Genomic DNA, 25,479 nt, shown 5'->3' with positions numbered 1-25,479 from the left:
CGAAGGCGCGCCACTGCCGGCGTAATTGTATCCGCCACCGCCAATTTTTATTTTGGCGCGGCTTCGGGGTCTATTCAGAACTTATAGTCGAGTGAAGCCTCTCCCGGGTTTTTATGATCTTCCAGTCTATATGATGAAGTCGAACAGAAGATTGTAAAGGAGACACATTGTTTTTAAATAAGGTAACGCTACTATACAATAATATTCCCACTGATTAAGCGTTTGGGCTGTTAAGGTGCCGAGTGAAATAGATTTTGGGCCTTGAAACACTGCCGAGTGAAACACTCTGCCTTGCACATGCACACACATACGTGCATAGACTCTGAAACTCTAAATCTTTATCTATGTGCCTATAGATTCAAAAGAAAAATAAAATCACCAGAGCACAGTTTCGATTGAAATGAATACCCATGTCACTTTCTATTTTTAATTAAGAAGAGGAAAATAAAGATTTTCGATACAATTTAACAGATTCACCCAAACTTAACAGAAAATTTTCCTAACGAATTTAAGGTATTTTCTCAAATCAAAGACATATAATGGTCAAGTTCTGTTCATTTTGTTTTTTGGATGGGGGATGTCTCAAGAAATGATGAACTAAGCAATTACTATTTACTCAGAAGGAGAATCACGACTTTCGTCTTGATAAAGAAGTTCTTATAGTGAAAATCTTTGCTAAATAAAAACCACTGGGATTGTGCCAATTTTACCATTCTTAGTTTACTCTTTTATTGGCATTTTTATGGCTTCTATCGATTAGGTTTCAGGATAAGACCTCCCGACATCCAAGCCAAAAATATATAAGGGGGACAGCTAACGTCACAATCAATGTGACAGTTTTAGAGAATTGGAATTTCTTTATTGGCGTTGTCAATCTACAAAGAACCATCCACTTGAAGCGCCTTTGACGACTAGTAAGTTCCTTAGGATGTGCGAAGTCTGAATCCATTTTGTTAGTGTCGTGCAAGTGTCGTCCAAAAACTATTTGCCAAGCTGTCCTCAATGAAAGATTAGCAAGGCAAGGAAAATCAGGAGGGGAAAAATGTGATTGATCATACGTTGTTCTGATGATATCACCTCTAAGAAATGAAATCAGGAGGGTCAAAATGTGATTGATCATGCGTTGTTCTGATGACCTCACCTCTAAGAAATGAAATCAGGAGGGTGAAAATGTGATTGATCATGCGTTGTTCTGATGATCTCATTTCTAAGAAATGAATCAGAAGGGTCAAATTGAGCATGCGTTGTTCTGATGATCTCACCTCTAAGAAATAAAATCAAAAGGGTCAAAATGCGATTGATCATGCGTTTTTCTGGTGATCTCACCTCTAAGAAATGAAATCAGGACGGTCAAAATGTGATTGATCATGCGTTGTTCTGATGATTTCACCTCTAAGAAATGAAATCAGGAGGGTCAAAATGTGATTGATCATGCGTTGTTCTGATGATCTCACCTCTAAGAAATGAAATCAGGAGGGTCAAAATGCGATTGATCATGCGTTATTCTGATGATCTCACTTCAAAGAAATGAATCAAAAGGGTCAAAATGCGATTGATCATGCGTTTTTCTGGTGATTTCACCTCTAAGAAATGAAATAAGGAGGGTCAAAATGTGATTGATCATGCGTTGTTCTGATGATTTCACCTCTAAGAAATGAAATCAGGAGGGTCAAAATGTGATTGATCATGCGTTTTTCTGATGATCTCACCTCTAAGAAATGTAAGAAAGGTTTTTAACAACAATCTCACAAGTGTGAAAACGTCACATATGACCTGTGTTTAGTAACAATAGCTTTGCTACATATCAATTCATCTTCGGCTGCTGAAAATTATACCAAACTTGGTACAAATACCCTGCTTGTTTTTTAGTAACTATTCTTCCTTTTAGTCTAGAAAAAGTAGGCGTTGCTGGATGAATAAATGACTGCAACTGGATTAATCCTATGCCAATTTTCATCAACTTACTTTTTACAAATGATTATGAAATAAAGAGTTGCATTTGATCTTGCAAGTTTATAATTGCCAAACCAGAAAATCAAGGAAAAGTTTAGTTTTCTTAGAAAACAAAGGAAGTTAAAAACTTCTTCGGAAAGTGAGTTGACGGATTTTTCTTAAGGAGATAGATTTTAATTTTTTTTTCTTATCAGTGTTTCCGTCTTAGATTAAATAAGGTTTAGCTTTTGCAAACCTAAACAAGGTTGATTTGTTCTTGCAGCTAGTTTTTGTCAAATGAAAAAATTATATATTTCAAAGCTCTGAATTTAAGTTTGGAATGAGGCTCCAAAATTAACTGTATCTTGAAGTCAGAAAGTTTTGAACAAATAGTGTCGACAAAATGTTTTTTACCCCCACCCCTGCCCCTTCTCCTCCATTTGCTTCCAATGGGTCAATGGATTTAATTCCTCGTGCAGTTATTAGCTTACCAGAAATTGTTCATCAGCTGTGGCCGAGCTCAATAGTGCGAGTACAAAGAAAGTACAGAGCAGCATTTAAACCTATCACGTTTATGAGGGAACCACCAGCCCCTCAACGTTTGTTTAAACTAAAGTTTAGCTTACGCATTCTTGACTTTTTTTCTTGTCGCACCGGAATTAATAATGCATTTATACCCGATAATTTTAAAAGATCACAAGCTTAAAAGTGAATAACAACAAATGTATGTCCATTAAAATTAATAAAAAAAAAACAGAAGTAAATTACAAAATACAAAAAAAAAACACAAAAAAACTATAAATCCTATCGCCAAAGATAAAAAAAAGCATATCATACAGAGGTGAGTTGAGGTTCAAAGGGGAAAAACAATTTGATGTTGAGTTAAACATTAAAACTGAAAAAAGACGGAATAAAAAAAACATTCCTATGTCATTCCGTCTTACACCAAATTGGAATAGTAATAGGGACCTTTTCACCTTCCTCCTTTGGGACTTGATTCTATCAAGAATCTCAAATGCAGAACTTTCTGTGTTTTCCTAGAAACTTTTAGAGCAGCTGTATCGTCGCTGTATATTCATTTAAGATTTTCGTTTAGCTGAAAGCTGAATAGATTGCTTCAAATTTTGTTTAACCAATTGTTTTTCTATGCCTTTACAAGAAAGCGATTTAAAAGAAATACTTAAACGAAAATAAATTCATTTTCAAACTATGTAAAATTAAATAAATCGACGCAAGTGTTTATGTTGAGTAACTTACCACAAACAAGTGTAATGTTGCCGTCCCCTCGATCCACAGAAAGGATAGGGTGTCCTTGGTGTCATACTGAAAACTAAATAAATAGGTTTAATATGAAATTTTAATTCAGTCAGTTGTTTTCTATACATTTAAAAGAAAAATATTTAAAAAGATGAGACTATTGATGAAAATTTATCACATATTAGATTTAATTTATTGTTATAAATTTACCAATAGAAAAAAAAATTACTGGAAGTTAAAGAAGTACCAACTCACCGAACTAGGATCATAAATTAAACAATAACTTCGTTTCATATTTATACTTTGTCTAAAGTAATTCTCCGCCGATAAGGAAAATTAGATCTGATTCTAGTACAAAAAAGTTTTTGTGAAGATTTGTTTTATGCTCGAACAAAACAAAACGTAAGAAATAAGAAAAAGAAAGTGAACTCCTCAGTTGACCTCGAGTGTTGTAACGCTTTCCTTTAGATTTAGACCCGTCAATTAATTTGTTATAACAACTAGCTTGGACAAATACCTTGTCAAAAAAAAAAAATTAATTTAATACTTAAACAGGTATGAATTTGCCATCATTTGTTACTCGTCTCTTAGGCGTAGTCTTAATGTTGATTAATAGGTTTTTAGTGTCAATATCGTTCTTTAAATTGCAGTATTAAATAATGTGTGTTTGGTATTTCATTTCCTTTGTTTCACTTGAATGTCAATTACTGAGGAAACAGATCGCGTCGTTTCAAGCTTCCTGAGTAAGCATGGGCACTGTTTCTGTTTTCTGTTACTGTTCTGTTTTTAAAGGACCCGTTTCTGTTCTTTTCTTACAAAAAAAAAAACATAAATAGAACAGAAACAGATGACCTGTTTTTTATTTACCTGTCCTGTTCTGTTTCTGTTTTTGTAATAACTAATTTGTCCTGTTTCTGTTTTTTTTTCCAACTGTTTTTCTACTGTTCTTGATTTTACTTTATTGATTCGAGAGTGAGATAAAAAGAAATTTCGAACTTGCCAAATAGTGTTTTAAATCGTGATTTGAAATTTTGATGAAGCGTGGTTACGCCCCATACAGTTTTTGAAATTGGAGCGCGAATATAAAGTAGTAGTCTATAAAATGATGGCACTCAGTGTGTCTAACATATCAAATGTGCTGCTAGATTGTTTAAGCTATGCAAAATTAGGGCTTAGGAGTCAGATGAGAGTAGGTAGGTGTGTAAATGGGAGAACGGTAAAGGTTCAGTTTTGTTCTACTTAAACAATTTATTTTTGGTGTATATTATTCAGTCAATTGAGCAGCAAAGTTGCATAGATACTGTCTAGGTGAAGCAGGATTCAAACAAATCACTTATTACTGTATATTCTGGTTCTATTGGTACGGCCTCTGTATCCTACATTACATGGGAAGTAATCTGCAACTTTAACCAGGAAAACTTTAGCTCGACGGTTTTTATAGAATTTATTCTGCTAGATAACAGTGATTTGCTATGATTACCTTACTAGCCTATACATGATAAATACAGATTATTAATTGCAAATTTTCTTAAATGTTTAGTCAGAGAGGAATGTAAATGTATTGAAGTCTTGTCCAGTAGAAATATATGTTGTTGCTGGCACGTTTTATTGTATCAACATAACAACATATACTTTTTCAAGATGTCAAATATACATTTTCAACCATCTCTAAATATAATCAATGGAGACCCTTTCAGGGAATAGCCTAGAGTTGAAACAGTGGCCTAACTAGCTGCTTCTGGCCTAGCAGGCCAAAGTCTTATAAAATGCTGATACACTTTTCTCATTCTGTAGAATAGCTTATCTTCCGTTGAACACGGTAATTTTTGCCATACAGCACAATAAATAAAAAAAAAAATGCCACTAAACAGTATATTTTTTCTTGTATCTGTCTCTTAAATACCTATTATAGACAAGTAAATTCCCGTAAAAATTGATATGATATGATTTATCATAGGCAGCGCAATCGCGCTGCCTAACTAAAGAACGATGTTGCAACAATGTATTATTATTATTTTTTTTTTCCATACAAGGGCACTTTGTATCGAAGGAGTTGTCGTAGAAACTTCGAAAAGGGCTCATTCAATTGGAAATTGGAGTGGCTAGTGCCCTTTTTAATAGTCGAAAGTGATTGGCGGGCAACTAGCCCCACGCACGCCCATCAGTCCCCCAAACACATCCATCAAAATTTTGAGATAGCCATTTTGTTCAGCGTAGTTGATTTCCAGATAGAAAGTATGTTTTTGAGGAGGACACTCCCCCACAACCCTCAGGGCTAGGGTCTAAAGTTATCCCCTAGGGGCATATAAGAACGATGTTGGCACAATCTATTATTTATTATTTTCTCCTTTAGAGCAGGGCACTTTGTATCGAAGAAGTTGTCGTAGAAACTTCGAAAAGGGCTCATTCAATTGGAAATTGGAGTGGCTTGTGCCCTTTTTAATAGTCGAAAGTGATTAAAAGGCGACAAACACCCCTTCCACGCCCACCATTTCCCGAAACCCATCCAATCAAAATTTTGAGATAGCCATTTCCCTCAGCGTAGTTGATTTCCAGATAGAAATTATGTTTTCGATGAGGACACTCACCCACAGCCTTCAGGGCAATGGTTGTAAGTTATACCCTGGGAGCATATAAGGTTTATTGTAGAAAGTGTTTTCTTAGAAACTTCAAAAAAGGCTCATTCGATTGGAAATTCAAAGGGCTAGTGTCATTTTTAATAGTCGAAAGTGATTAAAGGGCAACTAACCCCCCTCTCACGCCCACCTTTTCCCCAAACACATCCAATCAAAATTTTGAGATAGCCGTTTTATTCAACATAGATTTAAGTTCTGGAAATTAGGTATTTCAGGTTGACAACCCCCCTCCCCATAGCCCTCAGGGCAAGGGTTGTAAGTTACGCCGTGGGGGCATATAAAGTTTTTATAGAACGTGTTGTCGTAGAAACTGCAAAAAGGGCTCATTCGATTGGAAATTGAAATGGCTAGTGCCCTTTTTAATAGTCGAAAGTGCTTGGAAGGCAAATAGCACCCCTTCCACGTCCACCTTTTCCCCAGACACATCCAATAAAAATTTTGAGATAGCCGTTTAGTCAACGTAGTTTTAAGTTCTGGAAATTAGGTCTTTGAGGATGACAAACCCCCACAGCCCTCAGGGCAAGGGTTGTAAATTATACCCTGGGGGCATATAAGGTTTTTATAGAGAGCGTTGTCGTAGAAACTTCAAAAAGGGCTCATTTGGTTGGAAATTGAAATGTCTAGTGCCCTTTTTAATATTTGAAAGAATGATTGGAAGGCAACTAACACCTCTTCCACGCCCACCTTTTCCCCAGACACATCCAATCAAAATTTTTAGATAGCCGTTTTATTCAACGTAGTTTTAAGTTCTAAAAATGAGTTATTTGAAGATGGCAAACCCCCATAGCACTCAGAGTACGTATTTTAAGTTATGCCATTAGGTCCTATAAGGTTTTTATAGAACGCATTGTTGTAGAAACTTCAAAAAGGGCTCATTCAATTGGAAATTGAAATGTCTAGTGCCTTTTTTAATATTCGAAAGTGATTGGAAAGCAACTATCACCCCTTTCACGCCCACCTTTTCCCCAGACACATCCAATCAAAATTTTGAGATGGCCATTTTATTCAACGTAGTTTTAAGTTCTGGAAATTAGGTCTTTGAGGATGACAACCCCCGATAGCACTCAGGGCAAGGGTTGTGAGTTATGATGCCCTTTGGGCATATAAGGTTTGTATAGAACGTTTCGTCGAAGAAACTTCAAAAAGGGCTCATTCGATTGGAAATTGAAATGGCTAGTGCCCTTTTTAATATTTGAAAGTGATTAGAAGGCAACTAACACCCTTCCGCGCCCACCATTTCCCCAAACACATCCAATAAAAATTTTGAGATAACCATTTTGTCCATCGCAGCTCCAAGCTCAGGAAATTATACCTTTGAGCAGGACACTCCCCCCACAGTCTTCAGGGCAAGGGTTATAAGTTATGCCCTGGGGGTATATAAGTTTTTTTATTGAAATCTTTGTCGTAGAAACTTGAAAAAGGGCTCATTCAATTTGAAATTCAAAGGGTTAGTGCCCCCTTTAATAGTCGAAAGTGATTTGAGGCATCTAACCCCCCTCTCACGCCCACCTTTTCCCCAAACATGTCCAATCAAAATTTTTAGATAGCCAATTTATTCAGCGTATTTGAAAGTTTTGGAAATTAGGTCTTTGAGGATGACAACTCCCCCCCCCACAACCCTCAGGGCAAGGGGTGTAAGTTATGCCCTGGGGGCATGTAAGGTTTTAACTCAAAGCGTTGTCGTAGAGACTTCAAAAGGGCTCATTCAATTAGGTATTGAAAGGGCTAGCGCCTTGTGTAATAGTTGAAAGTGATTGGATACCGACTAGTGCTCCTCTCACCCCAACCGTTTTCTCAAACACATCCGCTCAAAATTGTGAGATATCAATGTTGTTCAACGTAGTTGAAATTTCTGGAAATTAGGTCTTTTCGGATGATACTCCCTCAGAGCCCTCAGTGCAAGGGCTGTAAGTTATGCCCTGGGGGCATATAAGGTTTATATAGAAAGTTGTAGAAATTCCAAAAAGGGCTCATTTGATTGGAAATTGAAATGGCCCTTTTTAATAGTCAAAAGTGAGTGGAGAGTAATTCACCCTCCCCCTCTCATGCCCACCATTTCTCCAAAAACATTCAATCAAGGTTTAGAGATAGCCATTTCGTTCAACGTATTGGAAAGGTCTAGAAATTATGTATTTAAGGATGACAAGCCCCCAGAACCCCCAGGGCAAAGGTTGTAAGTTATGCCCTGGGGGCATATACGGTTTTTATAGAGTCTTCGTAAAACTTCAGAAAGGGCTCATTGAATTGGAAATTGAGAGGTCTAAAAATACAAATGAATGGGCATTGTCAGTTCAATATACATATAATGATATTTAGTAATCAAAATGTTAATATTATTTATTTATTAAAGTTATAAAAGTAAAAACATTTATATTTTTTTCAGTAAAGTGCAAATTTTGTTCTGGCCTTGGGAAGGCATAGGGGTTTTTAGCCCAACTTATATTAATTCCTGTTCGTTTTGGGTTTTGCTTATTTATCGATGCTGATTTGTGGTAGTTTCACACTTGGTAGAATATTTGATTTTAATTTTGCTCATTTTTTGTTTAATGGAGTTCTTTACTTTTCTTTGAAAAACTTATTTTGTGGGAAAAGTTGTTTTAATTAATTAACACTAAAAGCCCTACTGGGCCATGGTTGATACACAATACACTTCAAAAATAATAAATGAAAATAATCTTATAATACTGTGCTGCAAATTGTCTAAGTTTTTAGGAAACCGTAGCTAGGAGCTGTCATTTTGCTTTTATTTGCTTACAGGTTTTCTTGGCTCATTGCGCAAACGAAACCGCTCAGGGGGAAATTAGCCCTTTTCTCCCTAATTACGCCACTGAGGTGGAAGAGGTCAGATATATGGCTGGAGGTGCAATTTTCAAAATGGTAGGCTACTGGAAGGCGCTTCTAATTTTGTGAAAAATCCTAAAATCAACCTTTGTTTTAAGACAAGCATGATGTCCTTTTCTGATGACAACTTGAATTTTCCAAGACATCTCTCTGGGTATCCTATGGAAAAAAGGAAGCAAAGGAAGTGTTAGGTGCAACTTCTGAAGAGCGTCTCTAAAGGCTAAGGGAGTCTCTGCCATGATATTTATATATTATCTTAAAAGGAAGCAAACAATTGATATGCACAAAGATAAAGTATACGCGGCTGGTGCTGAAAACAACAAACCCAAACCAACTAAAAAAACCTATCAAGTCAGGCTGCTTCCCTTGAGAGAGCTCCAGATAGTAAAGCAAGTGACACATAGGGCAATGGATTAGTGAAATCTAGAATAAGAAGAGCAGAGATACGACAGTTATTTTTATTTTCAATCGATCATAATAAGCTGGTCTGCGGATGCTCTACCGCAAAATCCTGTTTAAGGACTAATTGCCACTCTCTGTGTTTGATAAGCCAGATATGAAACACCTTATCTAAAAAAAAAACAGGGGGCTTGAAAGTATCATTTGGGGGAACTGTCCGTCGTCACATAAGTTTTGCTGCAAGAAAAAAAGAAGTTAAGAAGACTGCTTTAACATCTGCCTCTCAGACTAGCTTGAGTTTTCACTGCTGGTCTGCAAAAGGATCTGGCTTTATGGGTATCACTGCCTATTACACCAGGAAGATGAAAAATAAGCAGAGGTTGCACCACTATCTTTCACATTTCAAGAGGCATAAGCATTCTCATACAACTACTAACACCCTTTCAGCAATCCAAGTTGCAATCAGGAAGTTTTTAATGACAGATAAGATGTTCCGCCTTGTGACTGATTCTGGGAACAATGTCACCGAAGCCTGTAAGATGTGAGCCCTTTCCTGAACTTCATGTTCTTAACATTGTCTTCATTCATCTGTTGCACGCGTTCTTGGATTTTTGTCCACTCGAAGCTTAGCCAATAACATCCCTGAAGAAGATTGCTTGGAATCCTTTGATGAAGTCGAAGATGTCGATCCAACTTTAGAAAACGATTCAGACGGTCTTTCTGTTCCTTGTTCTGAAAACTCCGGAAATGAAGATACGCTTTCTGAAGAATCTGAATAAACAGATGCGGTGTCTAAAGAAGAGGGCGGTAAAAGTAAGGGAGAAAAAGAGTGGGGAGCTGGAAGTCTGTCAAAAAATGAGGTTGCAACACAGGCTATCCGAAGACATGTTACACTTGATCAAACATTGATAGTCGAGGTTGTCATTACCCCTTTTCCTTTGGCAATGGACCATGAAAACGTGCCTAAATAATCAAAAGTATTCCCACTCATATTTTTAAAACAAAAGTTTGATGTAGTAACACTTTCTATAATGAAGCGAGTGTATGGGTTGGAGAAGGTGCCGCAAAGCGAAAGAAATTTTCGAAATAAGTTATCAAAACGTGCAATTGTTTTTATATTGCATTCCTTTGAAAACCTATTAAGAGAAGAGAATACTTAAAGAAAGTATTGTGTAGCAAAGGGTCTAAGTTTCTTTGAAATACAGAATCGGAGAAATTTCATTTTACATATTTACTTAAGAATGAAATTGGTGGAGGGCCTAGAACATTATTTTCTAGCGCAAAGCGTCATAAAAATATGCGAAGCACACTTAAACTATGAATTTTCCTTTTGATTTATCTCTCACACACATTGGCTAGGAAACAATTAATCTAAAGAGGTTGTTTTAAGCTGCGAGTCAAAGAACATTGTTGACTCGGCGGTAAGAAGTGTCATTTTCCCGTGCATTTTTCTTCTTTCATACATTGTTTCAGATGGCTTCCAAACATCAGGATAGGGGAAGGAGAAAGAATGGTCTGGAGGGGGAGACTGTCCCCCGCCAAAGCAACTATGGGCTCTGCTTTAAACACTAATGACTTTGAGCTGACTGAACAATTTGACGACGAAAATTATTTATTTTCAAAACGTCTCAAATAATTAGTATGCATTTCTGGGAAATTCGAGGAGATTCTGGATAAACATAAAAGCGCATTTTTGGAAAAAAGGAATGGGGAAATGGAAGAAAATAACCATAAAAAAGGATGGCAACGTTGTGTGCATAGACAGTTTTTCGCCCCTTTATTGAAAACTGTTCTTTTTGGCGGAAAATGCTGCAATAGAACTAATAATAAACCAAAACTTGTCATTTAAAAATTTTTTCTTCTTTAAGCTTTAGGTGTTCCAAAAACAGCTGCTTAAACAGCTGCTTTTTCAGACAAAAACAGCTGTTTTCTGTTTTTACCAAAAAACATAACAGAAAAAAAAAAAGGTCTTCTGTTTTTTTGTTGACCTGTTCTGTTTCTGTTCTGTTTCAATCAAGCCCTGTTTATTTTTTTCCTGTTTCTTCAGAAAAACAGAATAGTGCCCATGCCTATTCCTGAGCCGTTTACTCCTGGTCTGGCAAATTATAAAACAGTGGCATGAAATAATTCTATTATTACTTCTTCGATGTTCATTTGAGTTACCTTGTTTTTAGGGTTCTGTCAAAATCACTGACAAAAAAGAAATAATTGACGACCAATACACTCATCTAAACCCAGTGTTTTCGTCCGCTCAAGTGCTTTCAAATTTCTTTTATGGTCTAATTGTCAGAAATTTTCTTTCGCTTAAACTGTTTGTCGCTCAAATCAGAAATTGATTTTAGTTTGCAAAACTTCGAAATTTTTTCACTTTGGACAACTTTAAACAATTCTATAGCCCTAGAAAGCAGGACTGAACCACAATTAGTATAGCTTATTGTTGGAAATACGGCCAGTCAGAAAGGGTATACAAAACAATGTTTAGACAATTTCTCTGGATAACATCTAAAAAATCCTCCTCTGACTTTTAAAGCGCCCACACTTCAGAAACTTACTTGGCTACTGTCATCACTGTAGCTTTTAATATTTTTATCTTGGTTCTCAGACTATTTTCCTATTCTTTAAAACTTCTTAGATAGTAGCTGAAGCTGTCCACTTGTTAGTTCTTCTCGTTACCCAAAATCACAATTTCAAAACCATTGGCTTTGAAAACAACAAACCCAAACCAACTAAAAAAACCTATCAAGTCAGGCTGCTTCCCTTGAGAGAGCTCCAGATAGTAAAGCAAGTGACACATAGGGCAATGGATTAGTGAAATCTAGAATAAGAAGAGCAGAGATACGACAGTTATTTTTATTTTCAATCGATCAAAACAAGCTGGTCTGCAGATGCTCTACTGCAAAATCCTGTTTAAGGACAAATTGCCACTTTCTGTGTTTGATAAGCCAGATATGAAACACCTTATTTAAAAAAACAACAGGGGGCTTGAAAGAACCACTTGGGGGAACCGTCCATAGTCATACAAGTTTTTATGCAAGAAAAAAGGAAGTTGAGAAGGTTGCTTTAAGATCTGCCACTCAGACTAGCTTGACTTTTCACTGCTGGTCTGCAAAAGGATCTGGCTGTATAGGCATCACTGGCTATTGCCCCAGGAAGATGAAAAATGAGCAGAGGTTGCAGAGCTATATCTCAGATTTCAAGAGGTATAAGCATTCTTATACAACTACTAACACCCTTTCAGCAATCCAAGTTGCAATCAGGAAGTTTTTAATGACAGATAAGATGTTCCGCCTTGTGACTGATTCTGGGAACAATGTCACCGAAGCCTGTAAGATGTGAGCCCTTTCCTGAACTTCATGTTTTTAACATTGTCTTCATTCATCTGTTGCACGAGTTCTTGGATTTTTGTCCACTCGAAGCTTAGCCAATGACATCCCTGAAGAAGATTGCTTGGAATCCTTTGATGAAGTCGAAGATGTCGATCCAACTGTTGAAAACGATTCAGACGGTCTTTCTGTTCCTTGTTCTGAAAACTCCGGAAATGAAAATACGCTTTCTGAAGAATCTGAATAAACTGATGCGGTGTCTAAAGAAGATGGCGGTGAAAGTAAGGGAGAAAAAGAGCGGGGAGCTGGGAGTCTGTCAAAAAATGAGGTTGCAACACAGGCTATCCGAAGACATGTTACACTTGATCAAACATTGATAGTCGAGGTTGTCATTACCCCTTTTCCTTTGGCAATGGACCATGAAAACGTGCCTAAATAATCAAAAGTATTCCCACTCATATTTTTAAAACAAAAGTTTGATGTAGTAACACTTTCTATAATGAAGCGAGTGTATGGGTTGGAGAAAGTGCCGCAAAGCGAAAGAAATTTTCGAGATAAGTTATCAAAAAGTGCAATTGTTTTTATATTGCATTCCTTTGGAAACCTATTAAGAGAAGAGAATGCTTAAAGAAAGTATTGTGTAGCAAAGGGTCTGAGTTTCTTTGAAATACAGAATCGAAGAAATTTCATTTTACATTTTTACTTGAGAATGAATTTGGTGGAGGGCCTAAAAAATTATTTACTAGCACAAAGCATCATAAAAACATACAAAGTACCCTTAAACCATGAATTTTCCTTTTGATTTGTCTCTCACACAAATTGGCTAGGAAATAATTAATTTTAAAAAGTTGTTTTAAGCCGCGAGGCAACGAAAATTTTCGACTTGGTGGTAAGAAGTGTCATTTTCTCGTGCATTTTTTTTTCTTTCATACATTGTTTCAGATGGCTTCCAAACATCAGGATGGGGGAAGGGGAAAGCATGGTCTGGAGGGGGAGACTGTCCCCCGCCAAAGCAACTATGGGCTCTGCTTTAAACACTAATGACTTTGAGCTGACTGAACAATTTGACGACGAAAATTATTTATTTTCAAAACGTCTCAAATAATTAGTATTCATTTCTGGGAAATTCGAGGAGATTCTGTATAAACATAAAAACTCATTTTCGGAAAAAAGGAATGGGGAAATGGAAGAAAATAATCATAAAAAAGAATGGCAATATTGTTTGCATAAACAGTTTTTCGCCCCTTTATTGAAACCCTGTTTTTTTTGGCGGAAAATGCTGCAATAGTACTGATAATAAACCAAAACTTGTCATTTAAAAATTTTTTCTTCTTTAAGCTTTAGGTGTTCCAAAAACAGCTGTTTAAACAGCTGTTTTTTGAACAAAAACAGCTGTTTTCTGTTTTTACCAAAAAACAGAACAGAAACAGAAACAGGTCTTCTGTATTTTTGTTGACCTGTTCTGTTTCTGTTCTGTTTCAATCAAGCCCTGTTTATTTTTTTCCTGTTTCTTCAGAAAAACAGAATAGTGCCCATGCCTATTCCTGAGCCGTTTACTCCTGGTCTGGCAAATTATAAAACAGTGGCATGAAATAATTCTATTATTACTTCTTCGATGTTCATTTGAGTTACCTTGTTTTTAGGGTTCTGTCAAAATCACTGACAAAAAAGAAATAATTGACGACCAATACACTCATCTAAACCCAGTGTTTTCGTCCGCTCAAGTGCTTTCAAATTTCTTTTATGGTCTAATTGTCAGAAATTTTCTTTCGCTTAAACTGTTTGTCGCTCAAATCAGAAATTGATTTTAGTTTGCAAAACTTCGAAATTTTTTCACTTTGGACAACTTTAAACAATTCTATAGCCCTAGAAAGCAGGACTGAACCACAATTAGTATAGCTTATTGTTGGAAATACGGCCAGTCAGAAAGGGTATACAAAACAATGTTTAGACAATTTCTCTGGATAACATCTAAAAAATCCTCCTCTGACTTTTAAAGCGCCCACACTTCAGAAACTTACTTGGCTACTGTCATCACTGTAGCTTTTAATATTTTTATCTTGGTTCTCAGACTATTTTCCTATTCTTTAAAACTTCTTAGATAGTAGCTGAAGCTGTCCACTTGTTAGTTCTTCTTGTTACCCAAAATCACATTTTCGTCTTCATTTATTCCTAGTCTTAGTGGCTTAGTCTTATTAACATTAAGTTTTGAACATATTCTTGCACTCTGAAATTTCAAAACCTCTGAAAATTCATTTATTGTGCTAAGATTTTCATCTAGGATTCTTAAATCATCAGAGTAACCAAAATCTATTAGAGTTTTATTTCCCCATCTGATTCCATACTCTCCCAAATACATTTCCATGGTTTTTAGGACAAAGCCCATCAATATGATCCATATAAATGGGGATAGAATGCAACCCTGCTTAGCTACTGATTCAATACGATACCAGCTGCAAATCTCATTTTCTGCTTTAACCCAGCAATGTCATTCTCGTATATAGCACTTATCACTTTAATAAATTTATCTAGTATGCCATACAAGGATAGGACCTTCTGCAACTTTATCACAGTTTAGCACGTTTTCAAAATAATCTGCCCATCTCCCTTTAACTCTTTTTGTATCACTAAATGTGGCCCCGTTTCTATGTATAACTAGGAAAAGTCCAGATTGTCTGTTCTGTCTCTATTTTTTAATCTGCCAGACAATATTGTACTATTATGCCGTCTGGCTGGATCTTTCAGATCTTCAACAATTTTATCTATGATCTCCATAGACCCCTTCACTCCTCCTTAATAATTTATATTTTAATGTTTTCTCCATTTTCCTTAGATTCCTTTTATTTTGATATGGTCTATGACTCGAATGTTTCTTGTACATACCCCTCCTCCTCTCTTGTAAAATTAAAGTATTTTCACTAATATTTATAGCTTCGTTTCTGACTTGTTTCCCTAAGATAACGTTTGCGACTTCACAAATAATTTTCCTAAAATTATTAAATCCATCTTCTACAGAGTCAAATTTTTAGACTGTCCAGTTTAGCGTTCAGCTGTACCTGGAAATTTTCTCTGAAATTTTCATCCTGGAGCCTACCAAAGTCACCCTGGTGTCTTACAACAGTCTATAATTACAAATTACAACAGTCTATAACCAAATTACAACAGTTACAATTACAACATTTACAACAGTAATTACAAATTACAACAGTCTATAACCAAATTACAAATTACAACAGTCCATAATTACAACAGTCTATAAGCAAAATTACAACAGTCTATAACCTTTACACTTTTCTGTTCTTACACCAAGTTCACCTTGATACCAAACTGGACATTCAAATGCCCTAACGAAAATTCCATATTTCTACCTGGGAACCTCTCTATTTGTTTCTATTGCTGTAAATAAAATTCATCTGAGTGACTACGATCTCCATTAGCCGGTTCTACATGGGCATATACTGATATAACTGATTAATTGAAAAAAAAACTTTCCGAAAAAGAATTTTTTCAAAGAAAGAATTTTTTCCAGCCCTGCATCCGATCACTTTTGACTCTTAAAAAGGGAACTAGAACTTTCAATCTCTAATTATTTGAGCCCTTTCCAAAGTTTATACGACCGCCCCTTACATAAAAACATTATATTCCCCAGGGGCATAACTTGCAGCCCTTGCCCCCGGGCTTTTGGGGGTTTTGTTGACCCCGGAGTTTTTGCTATCTGATCTTTGAACTATTTTGAATAAAATAGCTATCTTTAAATTTTGATCAGATTCATTTGGGGAAAAAAGGTTGGTGGTTAGTTGGCCTCCAATCACTCCAACCTGACAAAAGAGCACATTAACTTCCGATTTCCAATCGAATGAGCCCCCTTTGAAGTTTATACGATCGATCCTTCTGTAAAAATCAAATATGCCCCCAGGGCATAACTTACAACACTTGCCCCCGGGATCTGGGGGGTTGTGTAGACCCTGGAGTTTTCGTTATTTGGTCTTTGAAGAATTTTTAATAAAATAGCTATCTCAAATTTTTATCGGATGTATTTGGGGAAAAAAGACGTGGGGGAGGCTAGCTGCCCTCCGATAACTTTTTACTTTTAAAAAGGGCAGTAGAACTTCCGATTTATAATGGAATGAGCCCCTTAAGAGGTTTTTATGACCACCCCTTCCATATGAAGTGCCTCTGGGAAAGAAATTATAAATAAATAATAAAGCATTGACGCCTTATTGCCATTACTATAGGCAACGCTATAGCGTTGCCTCTGATACCCTGCATTTTTTAATAGTAAAATCAGCGACTAGCATTCTATTATTAATACCTTCCCAACCTAAACAAGACTTGGCAGTTTCCTTGTTCCTCATTAGCCCTACTCTCCAATTATGTACCCCGTCCTTCCTGCCTGAGTAAATAAGTTCTATGTCACATAACTAACTGCTTCCTAAGCCTTGTATATTAGAAACCCCTAATAAGTCCAGTTCGAAGCGTCGGAATACGATTTTTTTTTATTTAACGCTGCAACATTCCAATTTGTAATTCTCATATTATTTGAATCATTGAAATTACTTTGGCCTCGGGAACAGCAATGGCCTCAGTAATTTGAAGAGAACTATACCCAGCCTAGCTATATTTTAGTGAAATTCAAATAAAGGACTCCTGAAATTTAACTCTTGAAATTTAAACGTCACGGGGTAAAAACCAAACAACCCTATATAATGGCTCTCATCATTTTGTGTTGTTCTAATGCTATTGCTCGAAAATTTGGTATCTAGTTGAAGTTTTGCAGTTTAATGCGGCTGAGCATTAATTTGTTGGTTTCAGCTTTATTTTTTATTTTACTTTTTGGGCTAAATTTAACTGCTTTAGTTCAGTAGCTTTCTAATTTCCCACTAGTTTCCCAGCATTTCCCACTACTTTGTCAAATGCAATATTTCATTTCCGTGTTTTTATCCTTTTCATCGATGATTACGATGAAAGTTAAGAGTTGTCAGATCCATCCAGTCTGAAAGCACTTTTTGGTGAGTGTGCTTATCAGAATAATTATTCTAAAGGTTAGGTTTCAAAATCATCTGTCTAGCCGAAGTATTTTGATCGTGTCTTGAAGATGTTCAAATTAGAATTAGTTTCTGAGCTTATGTAATCAACGCAATGTTGGCTATAAACACTAAGAAACCAATTTGAAACCAATCTCTTATGCAAAAACTACTATTTTTTTAATTAATGGAAAAAATATTTTCAAAAAAAAGTTTTCCAAACAAAAGTAAAGAAAAATAAGACTTCAAACAAGATGAAACTGAGCTATATGACAGGTAAAACATAATTACAGAAAAATATGGTTACCACTCTTTCAGAAACCCAAATGCTTGAGTGTCATTTGCACTTTAATGAAAGTGATTATCCTAGTATCCAGAGTAGAGGGTCGGCACCGTTTCTGTTTTTGGCTAAAATAGAAACGGTAAAAAACGGCAACTAAAAAAATGGAACAGAAACAGATTCTAGCAGAAACTAGAAAAAAAATGGAATTCTGTTTATTTCTTTCCATTTTTTAAAGAAAAACAGAAACGGCGCGTTTTTTTTCTTTTTAATGGTCGTTTAAGAGGTATTTACGCTTTTTAAGATTTTTGGGCTTTTGAGAGTAAAATGAACATTGGCAAGTATTTATTAATAAAAAAAATCAAATATATAAAAGACCCAAGATCCAAACTGGCCACATAAATCAAAACTTATCACTTAGAAACATTCAAAGTTCAAGTGGCCTTATAGTCACTCGTGAGCATTACTTTTAATTAAAGTACCCAGCAATACTAAATGTACTCTCACATGGTATTGAAATTGCAGGCACTGCGAGATGCATACAAGCAATTTCACTCAACTCTGGGTCAGCGTAGAGATAGTCAGTCCAAAATTCCAGCTGATCAGAATTATTTTTTCCTGATTTACGTCTTTCACTCAAGAACACTGGAACTCTCTCTTCATATGCCCTACACTGCCCACTGCACGGGCAGTGCAACACTTCACTTTGCTTGGGCAAGGTAAATGTAGTTTTAATTTATGTTCGCTTAAGGTGTCATTTATTCATTTATAATAATCTCTGTTCGTTTTAAGTTTGAATTGATTATTCATTTCAGTTATTTTTTGTTCTGGGTGTGTTATATTCAGTCACAGTATTTTCTACTTGTTTAAAGTTCGACTTATTATAAACTTATTTAATGCTACATTTAGCTTTGAATATTACCTTTTTGTTTTCTTCGACAAACTCTTTTTCTGGATAAAATGTTTTATACATCTAATTTCTGAAAAAGTTTCTAATTAAATGATTCAGCAGCAAACTTTTCTCTCCAATAGTTTAAATACTTAGATAGACTTTCCTTTGTACCAAGGAAATTGGTGACACGTTGACAGTTTCCTTGATTAGAGGGCACCCCTGAATTTTCCAGGAAGCACAAGAATTTGCTTTTGGAAGAAGTATGAGCTATACCCGTTGGTTTTGTCACTACTCCCTTGTTACAATTTTTTAACAGAACGTCATCTGAGATGACAGAATACAAAGTAACTTGGTGTGTATGCCATTATTGAAATTAATCATTTAAAAAATAAAGTTTTTCTTCGGAAGTAAAGTGCAAAGTTTAAACTGAATACAAGCAAAAATTATTGTGTGGAATATTATGCAAGATCTAAAAAATTAGATCAAATAAATTAACCTGTGATATTTCCTCATTTTTGTAGAATTCCAAAAACTAGCGGTTTACTTTAAACACAAAAACGATGCAAGAAACAGGATGATTCTTAGCAGCATAAAAGTCCAAAAGTGGCCTACAGAAAATAAAACTAATTTATAAGGTTCTCAACCGTCTTCCACCGGCTATGATATCTATTAATCTTATTATACAATTATGATTTGCTAAAAAAAAAAAAATCATGTAAATTCAGTCATCATCCTAAATTACCTTTAAATAAAAATTGTTCTCAATGGACAGATTTTTGATAAACGTGTTTTTAAACTTAGGTTTATCATAGGCTGTAGTTTGCTCTTCACTAAATTGTAACTATTTCTACAATGATGACTCAAAAAGAAATTCTGACATCATCGAATGACATCACTTTGGAATCGTCAGCTGTGATGCATTGTCAAAGCTTTTTTCTGGGTACATGGCAGGCAAATAGAATAGAAATGTTTAGGGTCTTTTATTTATCATAGATCTTATTACGATACCTAAAGAATTTGTTGGAACTTAGATTTAAACCGATTAATAATCATCAATATGTGTTTTGAAAGGTTCACAAAGGCAGGTCCTTACGTAAATTGTCTGTTGTGAGACAAAGATTAAAAGAAGAGATCGTTTTTGATTGAAATATATTTTTTTAAGACTGTGGTTGTGACGTTAGAGATTAGTTACTGAAGATTATGACTACGATTAAAAAAAAGGAAATATCTAGCAATTGTAGAGAACTGTTATTAAACCCATCCATGAGAAAGGTGATAAGAATAAGTGCTATGTACGAGAATAGCATTTCTGTGGGTAAGGTAGGAAGTGAAATTAGTAGCTGGGTTCATATGAAATCAGTAGTTAAGCAGGTTTATGTTCTCTCCCCGTTTACATGAATCATTTTGGTGGACTTTGTCCTAAGGAGCAAAGCAAAGTCATTGGGAGAACAGGGAATGAAATGGGGAAGTAAAATTATACTAGTCTTGAATTCTATTGATGATTTAAGCATCCGAGATGAAAATGTTAGGAAAATGAATGGACTTTAAGAGGTTTTGCAAGTTCAGGGTACAAGAATAGGTTTGGAAATTAATGTCAAGAGGACTAAGTCGCTAAAACTAGGAACAAATAAAGGGGAAAACGTGATGCTGAGTAACGAGAATATTCATCAAGTAGACAGCTTCATTTACCTAGGTAGTGTTATTACTAAAGGCGGCGGGTGAACTAAAGATGTTACAAGTAGAATAGCCAAGGTCTAGGATGTTTTTTCATTGTTTAAAATTTTATGCAAGAATAGGAGGATAAGTTTTCGAACCAAGGCCAGAATATTGGAAGCTGCAGCAATGACAGTGGTCCAGTATGTTTGTGAAGCGTGGGTGCTACGAAAAACAGAAGAAGAGTTGCTAGATGTTTTCGAGAAAAATTACCTACGGATAGTTTTGGGTACCGGACTGACTGACCTTGTTCCAAATAATAAGCTGTACAAAAAAGTAGTTCAATCCAGCTTTTTAAGACTATAATTAGAGAAAGCATGATATAGCTAGGACACGTTCTATAGATGAAGGATGAAAGACTGCCGAAGATTGTCCTTGTCAGTCAGCTGTCTAGGGCCATGATTCCCAATGTGGGGCGAATGCCTCTCCGGTGGGACATGGCAGCATTTTTAAGGGGCACAGGCAGGACGTGCACCTTTCCCTTGACTATACTTTAGAGCCTTAATTTGGAAAAAATAATTTTTCATGTGAATGACGTCACATTCATAAGCATTTAAAGATAAAAAAGATACACCGTAGTATTGCAATGACACCATAATAAAAAAGTGTCGTATTCAGACAATCCGAAAAAAAATTACCAAGTTAATGTTTTTTAAGCTTTCTTCAGGTGAATACACCTAAATTATCGAGTAAAACAACTTAGATACCACGGGAGGGGCATCAGGGTTTTAGAAAAGCCTAGGTTGGGCATGACCCAAAATCTCTTGGGAACCGCTGGTCTTGGGACCAACGAAAAACGAGTTGTCCCGAATGGGAGAGGAGGATATCGTAAGGAAAAGGTTGAGGGAAATGGGAGCTTTTTGAGAGGGTGTAAAGAGGAAGGGTTTAAACAGATTGGGATAGCGGAGCAGCGTGCATCGCTGTGCCGGGCTCAGGTGGCTGGATGCTCCAGTGAGTTGTTAGTAGTAGTAATAATAGCATTTATGACAGAATGCTTCATATTTTTTTTTTATATCCAAAATGCTTGTACTTAGTATTCATTTCCGTCATCCCAGGTCAAATCTGACCCTCACCTTAATGGTTGCCCTTGTCACAAGTTTTGTTGTTTTTTCTTGTCCTAAATCAGAGACTGTCGTCATGCAAGGATGAAAGGATTTTCTCTCCCTTCGTGTTTCCTTGGCAAATCCTTTGTTGTATAGTCTTTTATTTTTTGATTGATTATTTTGCAGGAATACATCTTCAAGAGGTCGTTGAAGTTCAAAAGGAGATACAGGCTCTTCAGCTCAATGTTGTAAGTTTACTTTTCTTGCCTATTCATTCAAAAGAGGTATTATTTACTTACTTTTTTTAATGGATTTAGAAGATACCCCTCATATATTTTCTTAAAAAAGAAAAAACATCTTGTGTATGTCTTACATCATCTTGTGTATGAAGATGCAATTTTTGTCAAAAATTGCATCTTTAATCTTTAAAATTGCATCTTTATTTTAATACTAACTTTCATTATTTAGAGTTTGTTACGTTTTTACGAGTCGGAAAAAAAGAATATCGTGGGGGGGGGTCGAACCCCCTTCCCCCCTCTCTGGATGTGGCCTTGCTGGAGCTCCTTATAAATGATAGTGGATCGTAACAAAAGTATACCGTTGAAACAGCCTATGTCGAAAACCCCATACAGAAAACCTACAGCCCCCTGGTTTAACAACAAGGAAGCTCACGTTTTTGCATGGGTAGCACTGATGTTTCCCTTTTTTTCCTTTGCTTCCTTCGTCACAGCTGCCACGGCACTGGAACAACATGGAGAGCTGTTTGAGGTCTCATTTGAAAGGACATTTCTATATCTAGTGACTTTTGCAGTTAACAAAACATAATGTTTAAAATGCAATGCAATTTTTTATTTAACTGCATCTTCACATACAAAATGACATAACACACGTATCAATTGACCGAAGATGATGTAACACAATTGTGTTTTGAACATTAATTTTCTGGGGATATGATGTTATATTTGAGTGATTCCGCTGCCTGACTCCCCTTGATTTGTACTTTAATATATTTTTTTCTATCTAATGTTAAATATAATAACGTCTCTTTATATAAACCACCCCCTCAACCTCCATTCTTTATGCTATTTTTTTTTCAAATAACCATATTTCTACGAAAATTATACATTCAGATGCATTTGTTTTTCCACATAAAATAGAATTTTACTGAATAAGAGGGGACCAAACCCTTGCCCTTCGCCCTCAAGCTCAACTATCCACTACTATGTATTGAGAAAAGCTAAAATTATCATTTAACGCAAACGTTTCTTTAACAACAAAGAAACTTTAATTTATCACCACGTTTGTTGCATTCTTCATCTTATGTTCATCCATGCGCATACATAAATATTCTTCCATACGAATGTAAGTGGCGCATTAAATCCTTATTCATCAGAATATTCATTATATTCATATGAACTCCTCTTGAAATTTATTCAGCAATAGCCTGCAAATATAATTGTGATTGGCCCTATTTATATCTGGCCTCTCCTCTTGAAAAAAACCGTCTTCATCCTAACAGCTGCTCTGTGTGTTTGTGAACTGATTGTGTGTTTACTGACAAATGCTGTAACGTACACCAGTGCAGCCTCTGATACTGCACGGCTAACTAATATCTTTTCAATAGTTACAGGCAAATCAGCTGTCTCACAATTTCTGCTTGATTAGTGTCACCTATAAAACCGGCCCTTCTTAGAATGAGATATTCCTTTAAGCACCAGATCTTTTAATTAAAATGTTTGGAACATATTGCAATTTTGTAAGATACTAATTATTTGAAGTCATGATCTATCTCCGTTTTGTCTTTTTATGTCGTATCATTAAAAATAGTTTCTAATATAGCTTTTTATCATTCATAACATGAATATATTGATTGACGAGAAATGAATTGGCCTTAAATTGCATGGGAACATGCATTAGTGTCTTCAGATATTTAAAACGTAATATTTTTAAAATTATATATATCGCACATAGTGAAAAGCCTTTGAATTTTTCTTTGTTGGTATTTAGAAAAGAACAAACCCAAGGTATTTAGGGAGGGAAATCCCTCAAGTATGACATTATAATCCTGAAAAGTAGTTTTCGAAAGATACGTGTGCAATATCATCTCTTGTCAAAAGATATATATATGTTATATATGTTAAATATGAAGATGCAGTTTTTTTTTGTCGAAAATTGCATTGTATTTTAAATATTATGCTTTGTTATTTACGAAAGCAATACATATAGCAAATTCTTTTCAAATGAGCATTTAAAATACTCTCTTGGATGTTCAAGTACTACGCTAGCAGTGGGGCAAAAGAAAAACAAAGAGGACACAACAGTGCTACCCATTCAAAGAAGTGATTTCCCTTGTTGTTCATGCCAGGGGATCGTAGATTTCCTGTATTGGCTTTTCAACCCATGACATTTCAATGGTGTACTTTCTGCTTTGATTTGACATCATCTTCTAGCGGTTTCAGGCTATTTTTCAAAGTTTCCATAAATTTATTTTTGAAATAACATTTTACTGTTAAGACTAATCGAGATAATAGTTATCATATGATTTCTGAATCAGATACAAGTGACAATCTTTTTCACTAGTCAGTTTTTTTATTGTGTTTTTAAGTTTTGGCTACCATGAACCGTGGTTCGTTCTTTACTAGGTTGCATATGCCGGTGGAACTATTATATATTGCTATCAATCTTGTTTTTACAGAGTTTCGGTTACTATTACCATGATTTACTATTTACTTACAATTCGTTTCTACAAACTGTTTTCTCATTAGTAGTGTAATATCCAATAAGAAAACCAAACTCTTGTGAAACCATACATTTGCTAATATTTCTGAATGAATAAAAGACTCGTCGTGATTAAACTTTTGCACGTGATTAAAAAATATTTACCATATTACTCAAGACTACTTTCACTAAAGCTTTCACTTTTAGGAGAAAAAAAATATTTGGGGCCATTTTGCTCTTTTCCTTGCATACACCTTTTTAAGGATTTGGTTATTTCTCTTTTTATTTCTAGCTGAAAGCCTTTTACTTGGATCTACTAGTCCCTCTAGAGGCAAATTTGGAAAAGGATGGAAAGGCCATTCAGGTAAGAAAACCAATATTCTTTAGAAACTTTTCAAGGAAAGAAAATGCAATCAACTTGGTAAAACTTAAAATAAAGTAAAGGCTATCTTAAACTAATCGTAATCCTTTTTTGGAACTAATGAAAAATCTCCCAAATTTAGTGTATTTTTTCTGGGTCTGTAAAAGTGGCTTCAAGAGTAACTAAATTCATGACAGAGTGGGATACCTTTTCGCACTTATATTTGTGAAGTTCTACCGTAATTTTCATGTGTAAATAAAAATTACAATCTAAAAATTGCATCCTCAAACTTGCCAGCGGTCAAAACTTTCTTAATCAAGTGGGAACCTTTCGCTCTTCATTTTAGAGACCGCTTGACAGACTGTAAAGAATTTGGGGGCTCCTATGAAAAATTCAGTAAAGTAGTCACTGCCAAGTTCATTCTTAAACATTCCTTATTTATTTTTATTTCGACTGTTGACCAGGGAGAACACTTTTCTCGATTTTGATTGGAAAAGTTCGTGATAAGTTGAAATTTGGGTGAGGTCTAGTTTGCTAGTAGATTGTTTTAGTGCATCTTTAAACATGGTCTGTCTGTGTCCATGTACTCTAACTTTGTTCATCTCGTACCACCCTCTTCCTCAAAATGCAGAGCTAAGAGAACCGGTAAAGGTTCTCTCATAATCTTCTTAGATATCGAAGGAGTTGAAGCCTCAGAAACTGTCTCTTCCCTGAGAAAGACGTGTCTTATTTTAATATTAGCGTACTACCACATTATATGTTATACGTTTCCATTCTTTCTCTTCAGACTAACCAAAAATTGATTTTTGAACATTCCGAATAAAGCTCGCTCTTCGTTTTGAAGTTGTTCGAGCTTTTTTTTCTGTAAAATGTTCTATGTAGGGCTTCATGTAAAATTCCTGTCTGGTCGATAATATCCGCTCCAAATCATGATTTATGATCATGATCCACTTCACGTTTACATGAGTAAGAATGGTATTTTTCTTATAGCGTAGTGATGCCACTAACTTCTTGCAAACTATCCATTGTATCTTTTTCTCCTTGATCCTACTCTGGTTGA

General features: G+C 35.6%; 1 protein-coding gene across 3 annotated transcripts in view; it reads left to right on the top strand.

Moving 5' to 3' along the window:
* Positions 1-25,479, top strand: part of IRSp53 (Insulin receptor substrate 53 kDa) — a 196,488-nt gene that overhangs the window by 46,195 nt on the left and 124,814 nt on the right. For all 3 annotated transcript variants that reach the window (XM_089085933.1, XM_089085930.1, XM_089085934.1), the window contains exons 4-5: positions 21,527-21,588; positions 24,351-24,422. In XM_089085933.1, coding sequence (XP_088942059.1) covers positions 21,527-21,588; positions 24,351-24,422 — 134 coding nt within the window. The remainder of the gene's footprint in view (positions 1-21,526; positions 21,589-24,350; positions 24,423-25,479) is intronic.

The sequence above is a fragment of the Artemia sp. Qi Xiang Cuo genome, chromosome 1 (assembly GCF_049724085.1).
Source record: "Artemia sp. Qi Xiang Cuo chromosome 1, ASM4972408v1, whole genome shotgun sequence".
NCBI lineage: Eukaryota > Metazoa > Arthropoda > Branchiopoda > Anostraca > Artemiidae > Artemia > Artemia sp. Qi Xiang Cuo.
This window is presented reverse-complemented; position numbering and strand designations above follow the sequence as displayed.